Here is a 19,074-nt window from a genome sequence, read left to right as displayed (position 1 = left end):
GGAGGGTCAGTGAAAAAGGGGAAGGCCCTAAACGAGATAGATTGACACAGTGGCTGCAACGGTGAGCTCAGGTATAACAAGGATTGTGAGGCTGGCGCAGCACCAGGCAGTGTTTCGCTCTGCTGTGCACAGGGTTGCTATGAGTCGGAGATGACTCGATCGCACCTAAAAGCAACAACAACATATAGTGCTGCAATGAACATGGGTGTGCATATATCTGTTCTTGACCTGGCTCTCACTTCTTTAGGATATATATCTAGTAATGGGATTGCTGTATCAAATGGTATTTCTAATTCCAACTTTTTAAGGAATCGCCATATTTTCCAAGAACTAGTTGATAAGAAAAAATAGTTCATAGATAAAGGAAAGGCCCATTTACTTTTTAAAATTAAATTTCTTTTTGCTGACTTAAAAATAATATATCTATATATAAAATTTAGAAAATCAGTAAAGTACAAGAAGAAATAAAAATCACCTATAAACTCACCACTGAAAGATGAAAAAAAAGGCCAGTTGCCATCAGTCTGACTCATGCTGACCCCGTGTGTGTCAGAGTAGATCTGTGCTTCATAGAGTTTTCAATGACTGATTTTTTTAGAAGTAGTTTGCTAGGCCTTTCTTCTGAGATGCCTTGAGGTGGACTTGATCACCAACACTGCAGTTAACAGCCAGTGCCTTAACCATTTGCATCACCTAAGGACTTCTAGTAATTCTCAGCTCCTTCATTTCTCACTTGAGTGATAACAAGCATTGGATATTGATTTTTAAAGGTGACTAATACCTGATAGGAGCTCTGGTAGTGTAGTGCCTAAGGCACTCGACTGCTAACCAGAAGGTTGGTGGTTCAAACCCACCAGCCACTCCTCGGAAGGAAGGTTGGGCAATCTTCTTCCCTAGTGATACCACCTCGGAAACCCAATGAAGGGTCGCTATGAGTCAGGTCCAACTTGACGGCATATAAGACCAACAACAGCAATACCTGATGGCATGAAAAAAGATGACATAACCAACACAGTCATAACAGTATATAGCCCTGCCTTTAATCTCAATTATCTCTAAATAATCTCTTCAAATAAACCCCAAACCAGGCTTGCCATTAAATTCAAAAGGACCCTAAAATCTTCAGCAAAGACAATTTTAAATATAAAGAAAATATCAGTGACTGTAAACATCCACTCAACTGTAATATCATTTTCTATTTAAATTCGTTAATATGGAAGCAGTATAAAATAATGCAGACTGGAAGAAGTCAAGTCAAAACATTGTAATATTGTTCAATATTTGGTCAAAAAGTTCAAGACATTATTAACTTAGATTTTATTTATACAATAGACTTTATCGAAAAGTAAACAGAGAATTCTACTCTGTGACCCAGCAATCCTAATCCACAAGAATTGAGAACAGGCATGCAAACAGAAACTTGTACATGAATGTTTCACTGCAGCTCTGTTCACAGTAGTCAAAATGTAGAAACAACCTAAGTGTCCATCAACAGATAAATGAATAAAGAAAACATGATATGCCATGGAGTTGAACTGCCCTGGAGTATCTGGTGGGTTCGAACCACCTACCTTTTGGTTAGTAGCTGAATGCCTTAACCACTGCACCACCAAAGGTCCTTGGTATATACATACATATACATACAATAGAACATTACTTAGCCATAAAGAGAAATGAAGTCCTAATACATGCTAACATGGATGAGTCTTAAAAACATTATGCTGAGTGGAATAAGACAGTCACAAAGGGACAAATATTGTGTGATCCTACTTACATGAAATAGGCAAGTGTGAGAGGCCAAAGTTCATTAGTGGTTATGGGGAGAGGTGGGTAAGGAGAAAGGAGAAATCATTGCTTGAGTGGGGCACTCCCTTTCTGTTAACAGTGGTGATAGTTGCACAATGTAATGAGCATAGTCAATGTCACTGAATTGTACATGTAAAAACTATTGAATTGGCAAATGTTTTGTTTAATATATATTTTTGCTACAATTTTTTTTTAATTTTAACTGTGATTTAGGTGAAAATCTATAGAGAAAATTCATTTTCCTTCCATATAGCAGTTCCTACATATTTTGTTTCATGACATTGACTGCAATTTCCCCCACCGTGTAACAGCTCTCTTCCCACTTTCTCCCCGTGGTTACCTCTTCCCTATTTCCTTCCCTCCCATGTACTCCACCCTGCCCCCCCCCACAGCTGTCTATCTTCCTGTTCAAACACTTCCCTTTTGTTCTCCATGATTGATCAATTGATTGATTCAAGTAAATGTAAATGTCAAGTAAATGTAAATGTTCACCCTATGTGCCTGTTTATTGTTTGGCTGGAAGCTACAGGAGTAAGTTCAGTTCCAGACCTGAAGGGTAATTAGGGGCATAGTCTTAAGGGTCTCCCCAGGCACTATCAGACCAACAAACCTGGTCTTTTTTTCAATGAGTTTGAGTTTTGTTCCACATTGTTCTCCCACCCTATCCAGGATCTCCTGCACCTGTGCTGCTCTGAGTGGTTGACAGGGGTAGCCGGGTACCATCTAGTTCTTCTGGCCTAATGGTCATATAGACTGAGGATCGCATTTTACCACAATTTTTAAAAAAAGCCTTGAATCTAGCAGTATTCTTTGCCTTAGTTTTTTTCCCCCCACTGCCTATGTATAGTATTTCAGGGTTTTTGTTTGTTTGTTTGTTTGTTTGTTTTTAAGTTCATCTACTAAAACAAGTTAGCCTAACCTAGTACCTAATATTCTGTATTGTGGCTGTTTAGTATGGTACTTGTGAGAGAATTTTTTAAATAGTAAGTTACTTTAAATAGAAACCACAGCATAGGACATTCCTCATATGGTATGCTGGTTTTTCTAATCCAAATAAAGTAGTTTTTAGAATATTTTCTGTTCATTAAAAAAAAAAAAAAAATCTTTTGAAATCGCTATCTTAATTTCTACATGCTTACAAAGAAAGAAAAGCTCCCAAATTTGGTCTGATTGCTTCATTCCTTTTTCTTCCCTCTCAAAGGAGTAGGCAGTCTCTTAAAGTTCGAGAGCACAAAGTTTTGGGACCGTATGTAGATGGTTTATCTCAACTGGCTGTTACTAGCTTTGAGGTAAGTGTCACCTAAAAAAAAAAAAAAAAAAAAAAAGTCACTACAACAACAAGCAGTAAATCATAGAGTGTAACTGATGTTAAATATATTTTATGTTGATGCTTTGTAACATATTGATATTCACAGCCTCAGATACCCACAGTATCAACACCATGGGTAATGACAGGCAATCTACATTTTACTCATCCCTTACCTCCCTACCCCACCCCAGTTTCAAAATGAATAGACGTTGGTAGCTGCAACATGTCAGCAGAAACTCCTTTACCCCCTTGTCTGGCTGCCTCAGTCAGGCCACCTTTCATATTTGTGGCTCCTCAGAATGTCATTCTGGCTCATCTGGCAACTCCTTGAAATCATACCCAGGGACAAGTGCCCCCTCTGCTTCCCCTTGCTATGCTTTTTGTGTCTACTGTGATTAAAGAAGGACATTGGGTCCTACTGGGTTAAAATAAACTGCTTAGGTATCCCTTTCAAGTGGCACCCAGGGCACATGCTATACTTATCTGTTCGATATGCCTCTTATCAACCCATGCGAAACAGGGAAAATGGACTTTTAATCATACTCTTTAAGTTGCTCTGTTTTGAAAGTTTCACAGTGTGGCTAAAAGGCCCAACATTTTGAGATTGCTAAATCTTTTCAATAATACCACTCCGTTGAAACTGTTCCCCCTAAAGTTGCCAACTAATGTCCTTCTAGACAAATCTGGTAGTCTAAACACTATTTCACATAACCCCTTCTTGACCGCCTCTCTTGTGTCAGTTTCCATTACTTTTTTCTCTTCCAGATCTTCTGCTTTTCTGAGTCATTCCTCTCTGCACTGAATGATTGATTTTCCTTTACCTACTCCTTAATTTTCATGCTTTCTTAAGGCCTGGCTCAGTGTTTTGCCCTTACTTCTATAATCCCTGCTTTGGAAATTTTTTAACATGAACTGCTTTCCTCTGTTGCTAAAGACTACAAATGAATGAATGAATAGTCCTACTTACTTATGTTATCTACATTATATGGCTGTTGTGTCAGCATCTCAAACTCAGTATGACTACAATTAATCTGTGAGGTAACCCTCTTTAGCCATTTAAATGAAGATATTCTTAGTATTGCTCAGATCAGAAAGATGGTGCAGTCATCCATTTAAAAATGTGCAGATTCTGAAATGAATGAAAACCTGTCTGATGTAAAAATGCTGAGTCATACGGTGGGACTGTGGAGTTAGCGAATGCTTTGCCAAGGAGCCTTAATTTTAGTTCAGTGTGGTTGGGTTCTGTGTCCATCTCAACCTGCTACATATTAGTAAGAGCCAGGGAGCTTGGGATTTGCATACCAGCTCTGCCTCTTACTAGATGTAGGGGGAAATTATTTAACCTCCCTGCACTGCAGTGTCTGTGTGTGCAAAAACATTAAAATATCTCTTTCATAAGGTTCATTCATCATTTTATTAGAACCTATAGGATTCAGGTGTTTTAGGCACAAATCTACAAAGATGAATAAGGAACAGTCTTTGCCTTAGGAGAGCCACAATGTTGGGGAAGAGGGAGGAGAGAGCAAGACAGGGCTGATAAGTACAGGAGAGTTAGAATTAAAACAAGTAACTACCTTTTGAGTATCTTAAAAATCAAAAAAAAAAAAAAAATTACTGCCATTGAGTCAATTCCCAGTCATAGAGACCAGACAATAAACGTTAGTTTTCTCCCCTAGGAACTTGCTAAGGAGGAAATAGGAACTTACAAAGAAGGAGCCTTGGTGGCACAATGGTGAAGCACTCAGCTTCTAACCAGAAAGTTGTAGTTTGAACCTACCAGCCGTTCTGCAGGAGAATTGACCTGGTGATCTGCTCCCAAAAAGATTACTGCCTAAAAAACCCTGTGCAGCCATTCTACTTTGCCCTTTATGGTTGCTATGAGTTGTAATTGACAGCACACAGCAACACCAACAACAGATGAAAAAGACAATTGGGGGTTGACAGAAGAATGGGGAGAATATTTCATATGCTAGAGTGAGGTGGAAGATCAAACCAGGCTTGATGGAGGAAAGGCAGGGAGTTTTTTATGGAAGGGCGGTGACTAGAGTGTCAAGAAGGATCATAATTAATAGATATACCTGGTACACAGTACCGTGTTCTTGTTTTTTGCTTACGGTGTTTTTCTTTTGTTTTGCCTCTAGGATATTGAGTCATTGATGTCTGAGGGAAATAAGTCTCGAACCGTAGCTGCAACGAACATGAATGAAGAAAGTAGCCGCTCCCATGCTGTGTTCAACATTATAATCACACAGACGCTTTATGACTTACAATCTGGGGTGAGGGATTGGCAGAACTTTTGGTGGCACTAGAAAGACTAAAATGTCTGAATGGATGAAGTGGTTCATGGAGGAGTCAGTGGCTGAGGATTTTATGTCAGCTCTTCTACTTACTAGATGAACTACTTCACTTAAATCATTTAATTTGTTAGGTCTTCCTTTCTGTATAACTTTTTAAAGAAAATTCTTATGTTAACGGGAGTTAACGGGATAATATCACCATACACCTTTAATGTTGATCCTTTCATTCTGAAATTCCCCTTAAAACAACTGAATCTGCTTTATAATGGTTGAGGGATATTACAGCAGACACCATAACCTTCACCCTAAAGAGCATTTTTTCAGAAGAGGAATTTGACTTAAATGTTCAGGGATCCTCATGTCATAGCATTTCCTCACAGATACATAAAACCTCTAGTTTCTGACTACGATATGTTTATGCAGAAAACACATGTGTCATGTTGTTTTGCAAACCGTGCAGCCCCCTCCATGTTAGTTTCCTGTGAACTCTATATGCATCATATATGTTAACACATTATTTACATGGACATGTTATATATGAAAAATACAGCCTATACTGGGAAGCTGAGTGTACTTGTTACATGGCTGTGGAGCAAAATGTTAGCTTTCCATACCAAGTTAATTGTTCAGTATGAAATGGATTGCTTGTTCAAATAACTCCTGTTTCAGTTTAAATCTTATTGAGATGTTTGCCTTGTTGGAATGGGATGGATACTCATGTTGCTCTCTTAATTGTGTTGACACAGGTGTAGATATCTGTTTGGTTTTCACACTGATGTGTGTCATTTCTCTCTTATTTCCTGCGACTAGAACTCGGGAGAGAAAGTCAGTAAGGTCAGCTTAGTAGACCTGGCAGGCAGCGAAAGAGTATCTAAAACAGGAGCTGCGGGAGAGCGACTGAAAGAAGGCAGCAACATTAACAAGTAAGATGGCTCTGTGAGAACAACCTTGGTGATCTCAGAGTTAAACTGCAGCTTTGCATCCAACTAGTTGCACATCTTGGGGTACTCATTTTATAAGGGGTCTGATGTACAGGTTGTTCAAAGTCTATATAGATTTAGTAATCTGAGTTGAAAGAAAACAACAGCTTGGCTCTGTTTAGATACATGAGGTTAAGTGAAGCTACCTGGTATAGCCCTGCTGAAAGATTGTACACACACATATGTGTATATTGTATGTCATGTGGCCTTAGGTAAGTGAATATCACAATTTTGTCAATCAAATCATATCTTAAATGAACTTGGGGAGCTTATTCTGAAAATATAAGCTGCTTTGAACCTCTTTCTAAGATTAATACTGTTTAAATATTAGTACTTTAAAAACAAACAGTTATTGAATAACTGCCATACAGAAATCTTTTTGCCTTGAGTTCCCACAGTGTTCACAGTGATGCAGTAAAGACTAGATATTAGTTTCCTAGGGCTACTGAAACAAAATACTACGAAGTGGGTGGCTTATAAAAACCAAAATTTCATAGTTTTGGAGGCTAAAAGTCCAAACCATGTGTGGGCTGGACCATGTTCCCTGTCAGGTCTCTGTGGGAAGAGCCTTTCTTGTCACTTCTGGTAGCCCAGACATTCCTTAGCTTATAAATGTTAATGATTTCAAAGGACCATCTGCCCTCTGACCCTCTGTGTCGATGTATCTTCTCCTTTTTATGAGTACACCACTCATATAGGATTAGGATCCATCCCACTCCAGTGGGACCTCATGTTAACTTATAATATCAATGATCCTTTTTCCAAAGAAGGTCATACTGATAGGTACCAGCAGTTAGAATGCAACATAATCTTTTCTGGGGACATAATTCAATCTATTACAGGCTAAAAGAGAGCAGGGTGGGGAAGGATGTGCAGGAGTTTACCTAGTTGAAAAAGAAGATACAGGCATTGTACATGGAGGGGGCAGCAGAAGCCCAGACAAATGTAGGATTTGTTATTTTCAGTGATGCAGTAACCCAGGAAAGGAGCCCTTGTGACACAACAGTTAAGGAGTCACTGTTAACCAAAAGGTTGGTGGTTCAAACCCACATAGCTGCTCCATGGGAGAAAGATCTGTTGATCTGCCTCCATAAGGACTACAGCCTTGAAAACTCTATAGAGCAGTTCTTCTCTGTCATATTGGGTAACTGTGAGTTGAAATCAACTCCGTGGCACTCAATAACAAGTGTAACCCAGGACAACTGGAGAATGTGCACAGGAGTGTAAATAAATGAGACTGGAAAGATAACAGGGGACCAAATCATGACTGATTGGGGAATGGTATGTGCTCCTGATAATCAAGAAGTAGTCTCTGGTTCCCAGCATGAAAGGCAGCAGAGTTTGTATGTAAGAGTATGCACTCAGGCCAGACAGCCTTGGTTTCATCTTGGCTCCATCACTTCCTCAGTGTGTATATCATGGGCAAGTAATTTAACCTTTTTGTGCCTCTCTTTTCTCATCTGTTAAATGGTTATAATAATAGTCCAAACCAAACCCAATGCCACTGAGTTGATTCTGACTCATAGTTAACCAACCTGATTGGGTTTCCAAGGCTATAAATCTTTACAGAAGATTGCCTCATCTTCCTCCTGTGGAGCAGCTGGTGGGTTTGAACCACCAATCTTCTGGTTAGCAGCCCAATGCCTTACCCACTACACCACCAGAGCTCCTTAATAATGATAGTACTTACCTCATAAAATTGTTGAGGATGACATGAGGATTAAATGTCCATAATGTGCTTAGAACAATGCCTGACATGTATTATGCACTGAATAAATATTAACTGTTGTAGCTATTATTTTCATAATCATCATGATTATTCCAAGTTCAGCAGAAAGTATTTTAGTCTGTTCTTGTCATCTTTCTGGTGGAACTGGAATAACTTGGGATTTAGTTTAGAACACAATGTGACAGGAGGACATATACTCAGGAACATATTTGTGCATTTTAAAATGCTGTCAGCACATTATGGTTTTAGCAAACAGTAGTTTAAAATTAGAAATAAAATAGAGCCCCTTCTATCAGATGGACACAGCCACACTCCCAGATGGAGAAATACTGCTGCTTTAGAAAGTTAATCTTTTAGTCATCCTGTCTCCTGCTTGAATCACAAAGGTTTTTGCTATATTTCATGACAAGGCATTACAAGATCCCAGACTGGCACTACAGCTCTGTGTTCCATAATGAGCTCAGAAACTAGGATGGCAAAGTAGGAATGTAGTGACAGGGAGCAGGTACCAAAGAAAGGATTGTCACCCCCTTAGAGGTTTGCTTGCTGGTGCTGAGCTCTGCCAGTCTTTTGCCTGCTGGCTGTGCTTATGAGAAACACTGGGAATTCTGTGCTGTGGACTTGGGAGAATTTAGAGTATACGTATGTGACTTGGTTGGTAGGTAATGATACTAGCTTTTATTGAGCTCTTGCTATGTAGTAGGCACTATTCTAAAGACTCGATATATAATGATTCATCTGATCTGCACATCAGTGTTATAAGTCTTTTGTCCTTGTTTTATAGATGAGGACATCAAGGCAGAGATTGGTTAAATAATTTGCCCAAGGTCACACAGCTCTAAGTGCTAGATCTTATATTTGAATGCAGGCAGTCTGACTCCAGAGCCCAGTCTCAGCCACTCTTCCATTTGCCTAGAATGACCACATGTTCAGTTTGCCCAGAAGAGTCCTGGTTTATGTTTCTGTTCCAGAGTAAATATTAAGAGTACCCTTTAAATTTTCAAAGGTGTCCTCATTTGGACACTAAGTTATGTAGTACTCCTAACTGGACTGCCTCAAGCCCACATGAGGACATGCCTCAAATTGCAGAATGACTTGGATTGATTACAGTTCTCTTGGCACCATATTGTCTTTCCTTTTTTATGTGCTAGCTGTTTCACAAATGGATACGTCTGTTACTTACTATTAGATTCTGAGATAACGACCTTTCTTTTTCTAGCCCTTCATAGTTTCCAGGCCACATTCACATGCTTTATTTCATTTGACACTTGTAACAGGTATTTTTATCTGTTTAAAGTTGAGGAAATGGATGCTTGGATATGTGTTAAGTACCATGAATAAAAGACCAACTGTTCTGGTTACCTAGTGCCACTCTGATAAGAATATACCACAAATGGGATGGCCTTAACAAACAGTTAAGTTTCTCTTACAGTTTGGTGGCTTTAAGTCCAAGTTCAAAGTGCCAGGCACTAGGGGCTGGGTGAAAGGCACTCAGCCTTGGGCTTCAGCTCTGCTTCCAGCTCCTGGTGCACTGAAGCTAGAGCCTTTTCTTCACTCAGACAGCGGCTGGCTGCTGAGGCTGCCAAGCCCAAGGTTGACAAGTGAAAAGGCACATTCCCAATATTACCAAATCACACAGCAGGCCATTAATTCAAGTCCATTGTAAGTCCCAAGGTTGGCAGAGCATGGCAGGCTGCTGGACAATGACATGGCTACATGCAGGGTCCAAGCATGCCATAAGTTAGAGAGTCTCTCCAAGGCTTCTCCTTATATACAGGAAGCAGACCACATCACTACGGCAGCTACTCATCTGCTTGTGGTAGATCCCACCATGAAGTTGATTGCTAGTCTCATCATGGGAAATAACTACCACCAGCTGCCCAGCCACTCAATCAGGCCCAGCTAAGTTGACACACAAAGTTAACTACCACACCAGCAAACATTTGTTGAGTTTCTGGCGTGGCATGAAATGAAAAAGTAATTTAGAAATTGTAGAGATAAGCAGAATAATGCCTCCCCACCCCTTTCCCAAAGATGACCACATTTTAATTCTCAAATCCTTTGACTATGGATCTTACATTACAGAGGGTTACTGTTTTGGGGGTTTTTCTTTTGTGTGTGTGATTTGGGTAAATTTACAGAGCAAATTCATTTTCCATACAGCAGTTTATGCACGTATTGTTTTATGACATTGATTGCAAGCCCCATAATGTAACAGCTTTATTCCTACTTCCTCCCTGTGGATTCCTTTTCCCTGTGTCCTTTTTTCCTATGCATTCCTGCCCTCTGAGCTGTCATCCTGTGCAAATACTGCCCTTCTGATCTTCCCTGATGGATTGTTTTATACCTACCTGGTATAAATGTTCACCTTATATCCTGGGAACTCTGGTAGCATAGTGCCTAAGGCATTTGACTGCTAACCAGAAGGCTGGTTGTTCAAAACCACCAGCCACTCCTCAGAAGGAAGGTTGGGCAATCTACTTCTGTAGTGATTCTGCCTCAGAAACCCAAGGAGAGGTTGCTGTGAGTTGGATCTGATTCGACAGCAGTACATTGCGTTTGTTGCATTTTTTGGCTGAAAGCCACAGGAGTGAGTTCAATTCTAGGCTTGAAGGGTGACTAAGGGCCCATAGTCTTGGAGATTTCACCAATCTCTGTCAGACCAGTAAGCCTCGTCTTTTTTTATGATTTTGAGTTTTGTTCTCCATTTTTTCTGGCTCTATCCAGGATCTCCTGCACTGATCCCTTTCTAAGTGACTGACAGTGGTAGCCAGGCACCATCTGGTTCTTTTGGTCTCGTGGTCACGTAGGTTGAAGTTTGCATGGTCCATTAGTCCCTTGTGCTAATTATTTCTATATGTCTTTGATTTTCTTCATTCTTCTTTGCTCCAGATGAGGGGAGAGCAATTGTTTCATCTAGATGGCTACTTGGAAGCTTTCAAGTCACTACTCACCAAAGTAGGATGCAGAACAATGTTTTTGTGTAATGTGTTATGCTAGTTGAGCTTGATGTCCCCCTCCACCATGGTCCTGATCCCACAGGCCCAACAACTCCCTTCCGCAGAGTGCGCAACAGAGACATTTTGCAGATATGATTAAGTTAATGATTTTGAGATGGAGTGATTATCCAGTGGGCCCAATGTAATCACAGGTATACATGAAAGAGGCAGGAAAGCCAGTTTCAAAGTGATGGCAGTATGAGAACGACATAATCTGCCATTGCTGACTTGTAGGGGCCATGAGCCAAGTAATGTGGGTGATTTATAGAAGTGGGGAAGAAAAAAAGCATACAGCCAGTCTTCTAGAGCCTAGAACACAGCCTTACTCACACCTTGATTTTAGCTCACTGAAAACCATTCTGCACTTCTGACTTCCCGAACCACAAGATAGTATCTATGTGTTATTTAATTTGAAGCAACACAATTCCTGCCCTGTAGGAGCACAAAGTTTAGGGTAGCAGCAAGTCATTTCATTTTAAAAAAGGGAAAGGAAGGAGGATTTTCTTGATCAGAGAATTCTAAGAAATACTATATATCCCAGGGTTTAAGCATGGAATGTTTTTTATAATGCATTTACCATCCCAGGGATGTTTGCCAAGTTGGACCTGTGCTTTTCTCAAGATCACTAACTGGCAGGGAGTGGAGGTGCTTCTGAGCCCAGTTCCCTGACTCTTGTGGTTGCTGTTCATTGCATCAAGTCAGCTCAGACTCATGGCAACTCTGTGTACAAAAGAAAAAAAAATGCTACCCAGTCCTCTTTGATCTTCACGATCATTGGTTTGCTTGAGCCCATTGCTGCAGCACCTGTGTATTTTGAGTGCCATCTAACATAGGGGACTCATCTTCCAGCACTATATTAGACAGTGCTCTATTGTGGTTCTTAGGGCTTTCACTGGTGCATTTTCAGAACTGTATTGCCAGACCTTTCTTCCTAGTCTGTCTCAGTCTGGAAGCTCCACTGAAACCTGTCCATCATGGGTAAACCTGCTGGTATTTGAAATACCAGTGGCACAGCTTCCAGCATCACAGTAATACACAAGCCACCACAGCACAACAAGCTGCCAGATGGGTGGTGGTAGGTCTGTAAAAGTAGGTGTTGGCAAAGTGAAATAAAATAAAATAATAAATGGAAGTGCAGATACCTTCCTGAGCGTTAAAATCAGTGCTTATAGGCCCAGTCGAGTGCTAAAACTAAAGAAATCTCTGACATGTTTCCTAAGCTTTCTCTCAGCCTCCTTTTTGGGTTTCTTTTGATGGAGCATTAATAATCCTCTTAACCAGACCTGTCAGGGACTTCACACAGACATTAGTGCCTGCTTAATGGCCTATGGATTTAGGAACTTCATCTCTCCTTAAGCTCTTAAGAGCTTTAAAGTACACATTACTTCTTTCGTATAAAGAACTTTGACACTGTGTGGTATGTTCAAGATACGGGAAGTATGGGTCATCTCTAGCCATCTTCACAGGGGAATGTGTGTCTGAACATCAGGCTGCAGCTCCACCTGTCTATTGATGGTGGAAGGAGGAAGCCTTTTCTCTGCTATTGGAATCTGGCTGGTTGAGCTTCTCTAAGAACTCATTTGAAGAGCATGGGACCCTCCCTTTAATGCTCCTGGGAGTGTCACTGAGAATGGTTCCATTTCATTCTCCACAGTGGCCAGGCATTAAATGTAAGCAGTTTTCATCTAATGAGTATCATCCCCAATCTTGTTTCCATTTCCACTGTTATAATACTATAGAATAAAAGTATGTGCTAATATTTCCAAAACATTGGTTCTATTGAACAGTTGTTCCGGGGATATTAATATATGTTGCTCCCAGGACTGTTATATAATTTGTAATATTATAATTTAGAAGCATAATATTTCCATGGTTTTATGTGATTTGGTCACTTTTTCTTCTTGGGTGCTTTCTGCAACTCTTTTCATTTTCTTACAGCAGTCTCACTTGAGATGGTATTACTTGAATTACCAAACATGGATTTGCATCTAGGGAGAATAAAAATGGGCTTGTTGTGACCTTTATTCAAGAGTGGGAATCCTTGTTAATCTACAAGTTGTACATTACAGGATCCAAGCATGTGGAAAGAAAATTGGGATAAATGTCTTTGCCTTTAACATGAGAAACCCACAAAGATAGTAATTACATGCAGGGATCTGTGTGACAAGGAATGGTCTCTGCCGTCAAGACTATCACAATCTACAGATCAAGAGAAATACATATGAAACTAATGCTAATGAAAGTTAATAAGCATTGTACTTATGACTTTAGAAAATGATCACATTCTATTCCTAAGAAAAGGAATTTGGTAAATGGAGTTTCAAGGGAAACTAGGCTGGAGGAAGGTCCAGAAGGCAAAAGAAAAAGTGGAATTATGATTCTGGTTTTTCCACATTGGTTGGTTTATTGTAGCTTTTATTTTGTTTTTGATCTTCCCTAGTTTCATGTACTTTCATTTTGATCCTGAAGTCTCCATTACTATAGATAGGTCCAGTTTTTAAAACATGACTGTTTATAAGTATTATCTCATAGCCTAGCTCCTCCCATCTCTCCAGTGAACACATTCCTATCCATGAACTTGAGGTAAGAAGCATCCCTGTCGTTGTTGTTGTTGTTACGTGCCGTCGAGTTGAACCTGACTTATAGCGACCCCTGCTTGGGTTTCCGAGGTGGTATCACTACGGAAGTAGATTGCCCAACCTTCCTTCCGAGGAGTGGCTGGTGGGTTTGAACCATGAGGCTTCTGGTTAGCAGTCAAGTGCCTTAGGCACTAGGAACTACCTTATCATCACTAACTCTAGCAAGTTTGGTAATTCCTAAGTCCAGAGCCTTGGTTGAATCAGAGAGATTCCTTAAGACATAACTTTTTCTGCTCCTAATATTGGCAAGAAGTCCCTGCATGGTTGAAAGGTTGACATGCTTAGGTACTAACCTAAAGGTTGTTGGTTCGAGTCCATGCAGAGAAGCCTCAGAAGAAAAGTCTAATGATCTATTCTGAAAAATTAGCCTTTGAAAACTCTATGGAGCACAGTTCTGCTCTCATACACAGGGACTCCAGGAGTCAGAATTTACTCGACAGCAACTGAAAAATTGCCGATCCGTTCCCACCTTGTTCCAGACATGTGTGAGGAAAATGGGCTGCCTACTTGCCTCCAGCTTGAGTAGACAATGTCAGTAGGTTCTATTAGTGAGTTTATATTTTTAAGCTCCCTGGGAATAAAATTCCCGTTAAAATCTGTAAGCCTATTGTTCAACTTCAGACATACAGCTTTTCGTTTTCAGGATTTTTGAAGACCCTAGATTCTGGGTGGCACTTAGAAGGGAGGGATGGTGTGGACTACTGGTCACCACCATCACTAGATGAACTGATTATCTTTCCCTCATCATTGAGTCCCTCTAAATCTGCAATTAATATTTTTCTGTTTTTGCTGCAAGGTGTCTGATAGACTTGGACAAAGTTCTTGTTTTGAATGTATGCACACTGTTAGGTAAAACATCATGGCTTTACTAATGATAGGTATCTCTGTCTTGGTAAGTTATATAGCAAAGTACACACTGACAGTGGCGTCACACAGTCATTTCAGTCCCACTTCACTGCTCTGCTGCTGATGCTTACATACTATTCTGATCTTGCAGTGTGAGCAGTGTACAGTGGAGGTTAATTATAGCATTATCCTTTCCCTTTCTCTGAAGTCTTGAATTCAGTTTTGTTTCATTCTATAAGAGCCTCACTTGTTAACTCTAGGTCATCTGCTAATTTGTGGGCATCCATGTTAGTGTAAATAAGTAGAAATTTTAATTAAAAACATTTACAAAGGACTTTCTCTGTGTAATATCATGGAATCCTCATGGCAGTTCTGTGAGACCTGGTGAGGTTGCTGTTTTCTGGCTGCTAAACTTGGGATCCAGTTGATTTCCCTTTAAAAGTGCACTTGGTACTTAACTGTGACACAAGAGGACACTCTGTTCCTCTACACCACAAACCTACTGGTTTTACAGTGATCTTTTCTCCAGATGTGGAGAAGATCTATTAGCCACCAAAGAAATCTCACTGGCCAAGGCTAAAGTTGAGGGTGTTCTTAAATTTTAGCCTGCATCAAAATCACCTGGCAGATCTGTTAGAGCTCATTTCCCTGGATTCCACCCTACATCTCTCATTCAGAATGTCTAGGATATTGGAGCATCGGTGGTTCAGTGGCTGGAATGCCCCCTTATGAGCAGGAGACCCATGTTTGATTCTTGGCCAGTGCACCTTGTACACAAGACACCACCTGTCCATCAGGGGGGAGGCTTGCATGTTGCTATGATGCTGAACATGTTTCAGCAGAGCTTCTAGACTAAGACAGACTAGGAAGAAAGGTATGATGATATACTTTTGAAAAGCAGTCATTCAAAACCCTATGGATCACAGTGGTCAGATTTGCAACCATTCACAGGGGAGATGCAGGACCAGGCAGCATTTACTTTAGTTGTGCATGGGGCCACTATGAGTTGGGACTGACTCAGTAGCAACTAACAACAATGTCTATGGTATGTGCCTAAGAATTTGCATCTCTAACAAGTTCCCAGGACCACATTTTGAGTGTCATGAACCTCAACGACTAGATGTGTTTACCACTTACAGTATAGTCCAGTTAAGAACTTCTCAACATTTAATATACATAGGGAGCTCTGGTGGCGTAGTGCCTAAGACATTTGACTGCTAAGCAGAAGGCTGGCCGTTCAAACCCATCAGCCACTCCTTGGAAGGGAGATTGGGCAATTATTTCCATAATGATACTGCCTCCGAAACCCAAGGAGGGATCACTATGAGTCAGATCCAACTTGATGGCAGTGAGGGTTTTTTTTTTTTTTTTCCTGTATCTCTACAGAAGTAGATTGCCCAGCCTTCCTTCTGAGGAGTGGATGGTGGGTTGTAACTGCCAGCCTCTGATTAGCAGTCAAATGCCTTAGGCACTATGCCACCAGAGCTCCCTCTGTAGAGATACTGCCTCAGAAACCAAAGGAGGGGTCTCTGTGAGTTGAATCGACTCGACAGCAGTGAGTTTGATTGGTTTTTTTGAGGAATAAATGGAAGACATCATTAACTTGTTCTGATTCAGTAAATGAATGGGTCTGGGGAGGCTCCTGAGATTCTGCATTTCTAACAAGCTCTCAGATGATGCCGGTGCTCCTTTTAGCAATGGGTTGAAACAGGAACCATATGTCATCTTCTTTTCTTGGGTAGTTCTTTTGGTTTTGTACAACTGTAGTTTATTCTACATTGAAATAAATAAGGTCTGTTAGGGCCGCTATGGGTCAGAATCATCATGATAGCAGTGGCTGGTTTTTTTCCCCATTATCTCAACTTTTTGACAACTTTAAGCGGATGAATAGGGTATATACCTTGTAATGTGTAATGGAAGGGTGCCTTGCACGTTACTTGCTTATCCTGGGGAACAAAATCAGGCTAGAATGGTACAAATTATACCCAAAGAGTAAATGGTTCAGACTTTTAACCATACATTTGGAGTAAATTAAAAATTCCGTAGTCTGATCTAAGAAATTTATGTTTCCAATTTCTGAATATAGTCCTGTGATTGGACAGAATAGATTCTTACCGAGATTCGAAATATATTCTATTAAATTAATGGCTAATATTTTTCCCCATCAGGAGCTCTGGTGGCTCAGTAGGCATTTGACTGCTAACCAAAAGGTCAGCCCTTCACACCCACCAGCCACTCCACTGGAGAAAGATGAGGCAGTCTGCTTCGGTAAAGATTTATAGCCTTGGAAACTATGGGGCAGTTCTATACTGTCCTCTAGGGTCACTAAGTCAGAATTGACTCAGTGGCAGTAGGTAGGTTGTTTCCCTATTATCTCAATTTCTTGACAGATTTATTTAGATTACCTAAAAGGATTATTGTTTTGTGAAAAAATAAACATGACATAAAAAGCTTTTTTTTTTTTCCCTTCTCTTGGCAGATCACTTACCACCTTGGGGTTGGTTATATCATCACTGGCTGACCAGGCAGCTGGCAAGGGTAAAAGCAAATTTGTGCCTTACCGAGATTCAGTCCTCACTTGGCTTCTTAAGGTAAGACATCATTCTAATGTTCTTTTCCGACCACAAATTGGCTATCTCAGATATGATAGCTGAAAAGTACGTGTAAAGCTAACCAAGTACACAAAGAACTTTCGTGACAATACTGTTATCCTGATTCCTAAGAATGTAGAATGAAAACTATTTTCTGTTGCTTTTCATTCCATTATAATTCTGGTGGAAGAGCATTATTCATTATTGTGATTATAGAGAGGCCACATTTCATCTTTTTGTGAAATAATTTGTGAAATACAGACCCAGTTCTGTGGGGAATGACATCATGTGCATGTGCACTGCTTCCAACCCATGTGTTGTGTGTGTGTGGAAGGGACCTCTTTTCCCAATAGGATATTTGAAATACTTTGCTTGCAGGACAATTTGGGGGGCAACAGCCAGACTTCCATGATAGCCACTATCAGCCCAGCAGCGGACAACTATGAAGAGACCCTCTCCACACTGAGATATGCAGATCGAGCCAAAAGGATTGTTAACCATGCTATTGTCAACGAGGATCCCAATGCAAGAGTCATCCGAGAACTACGGGAAGAAGTGGAGAAACTGAGAGAACAGCTCTCACAGGCTGAGGTAAAATCAGTCTAATGCTCCTGTGTTTATAATTCCCTGGCGTGACTGATGAGGACATGCTTGCATCTAGGTCATTTCAGTGTAGTTCAACATTTCAGTGTTTATTGGCATCTGCTGGGTGCTAGGCATTGTGAAGACCAAACATGAGTAATACCAGACTCTACCCTAGGAGCTTACAGACAAAACAAACAAGAGTCCCTGCTGTTGCCTAATTGTTTACTTCAAATCAGTTGGCCCTTGAGCACACATTTCTTCCAGTGGGAAATTCTTCAAAACAAGCTTGTTGTTTTTCTAATTTATTAACGTTGTAGGCCATATTTCCACAGTGCTTTCAAGTTTTCAGAGATGCTAGTTAGGTATCATCTACTTATTAAGTCATACAGGCAGGATAATTGATTATAATTAAACACTAGGAATAATCCAGAAGTCTCCGCATGCATTTTCATTGATATCAGCTCCTGGCAGGAAACAGAATGAATGCTTTTGGTTTACTACCCTCTTTCCATGATTTTACCCACACTTTAATGATCACACATTATTCTAAAAAAAAAAAAGGAAAGAAAGAAAACTCACTGCCGTCAAGTTGGACCCGACTCATAGTGACACCTCCTTGGGTTTCTGAGGCAATATCACTATGAACTAGATTGTCCAGTCTTCCTTCCGAGGAGTGGCTTGTGGGTTTGAACCGCCAGCCTTCTGGTTAGCAGTCAGATGCCTTAGGCACTATGTATCACTTTATGCAAGTTACTGGGTGTTTATACACTGTCTCATTTGAAATAGGTGAAGGGATTGAGAAAGAAGACATGTGACTTAGCTTAAGTCACATGCTTCCACATTCTAGAACTTGGGTGTGTTACCTGAGACTTCTACCTGTGAATTCGAACTCATACCACTTCCTTCTTACTCTGCTTCAGTTGTGAGAGTAATTTAGCTGTGGGGAGTGGGAGGTAGGCATGAAGGAGTAATAGCCACATTTTTTGACCATGGCATTTGGCCGCTAACTGGAAGGTCAGTGGTTCAAACCCACCAGCCTCTCTGGGAGGAAGATGGGGCAATCTACTTCTGTAAAGATTTATCACCTCAGAAACCCAATAGTGGTCGCTATGAGTAGGAATCGGCTTGATGGCAGTGAGGTTTTTTTGTTTTGTTTGGTTTTTTTATGCCAGGCACTGTTTAAATTCCTTTTTATCCATTAGTTTATTTAATCAAAAAATTAACATGAAATAAGAAGGTGGAGGAAAAAAAAGGCAGATGAAGCCAAGGATCTGAATATTCTTTTTTTTTTTT

The 19,074-nt window shown here is 40.4% G+C and overlaps 1 protein-coding gene across 1 annotated transcript in view; it reads left to right on the top strand.

The window, feature by feature from the left end:
- Positions 1 to 19,074, top strand: part of KIF13A (kinesin family member 13A) — a 287,512-nt gene that overhangs the window by 186,546 nt on the left and 81,892 nt on the right. Inside the window, 5 exon segments of the mRNA XM_042782437.1 lie at positions 3,008 to 3,095; positions 5,257 to 5,391; positions 6,223 to 6,335; positions 17,085 to 17,196; positions 17,575 to 17,787. Coding sequence (XP_042638371.1) covers positions 3,008 to 3,095; positions 5,257 to 5,391; positions 6,223 to 6,335; positions 17,085 to 17,196; positions 17,575 to 17,787 — 661 coding nt within the window.

The sequence above is a fragment of the Orycteropus afer genome, unplaced genomic scaffold (assembly GCF_000298275.1).
Source record: "Orycteropus afer afer isolate SDZICR_OR568_19922 unplaced genomic scaffold, OryAfe1.0 scaffold00012, whole genome shotgun sequence".
In the NCBI taxonomy this organism is placed as follows: Eukaryota; Metazoa; Chordata; class Mammalia; order Tubulidentata; family Orycteropodidae; genus Orycteropus; species Orycteropus afer.
This window is presented reverse-complemented; position numbering and strand designations above follow the sequence as displayed.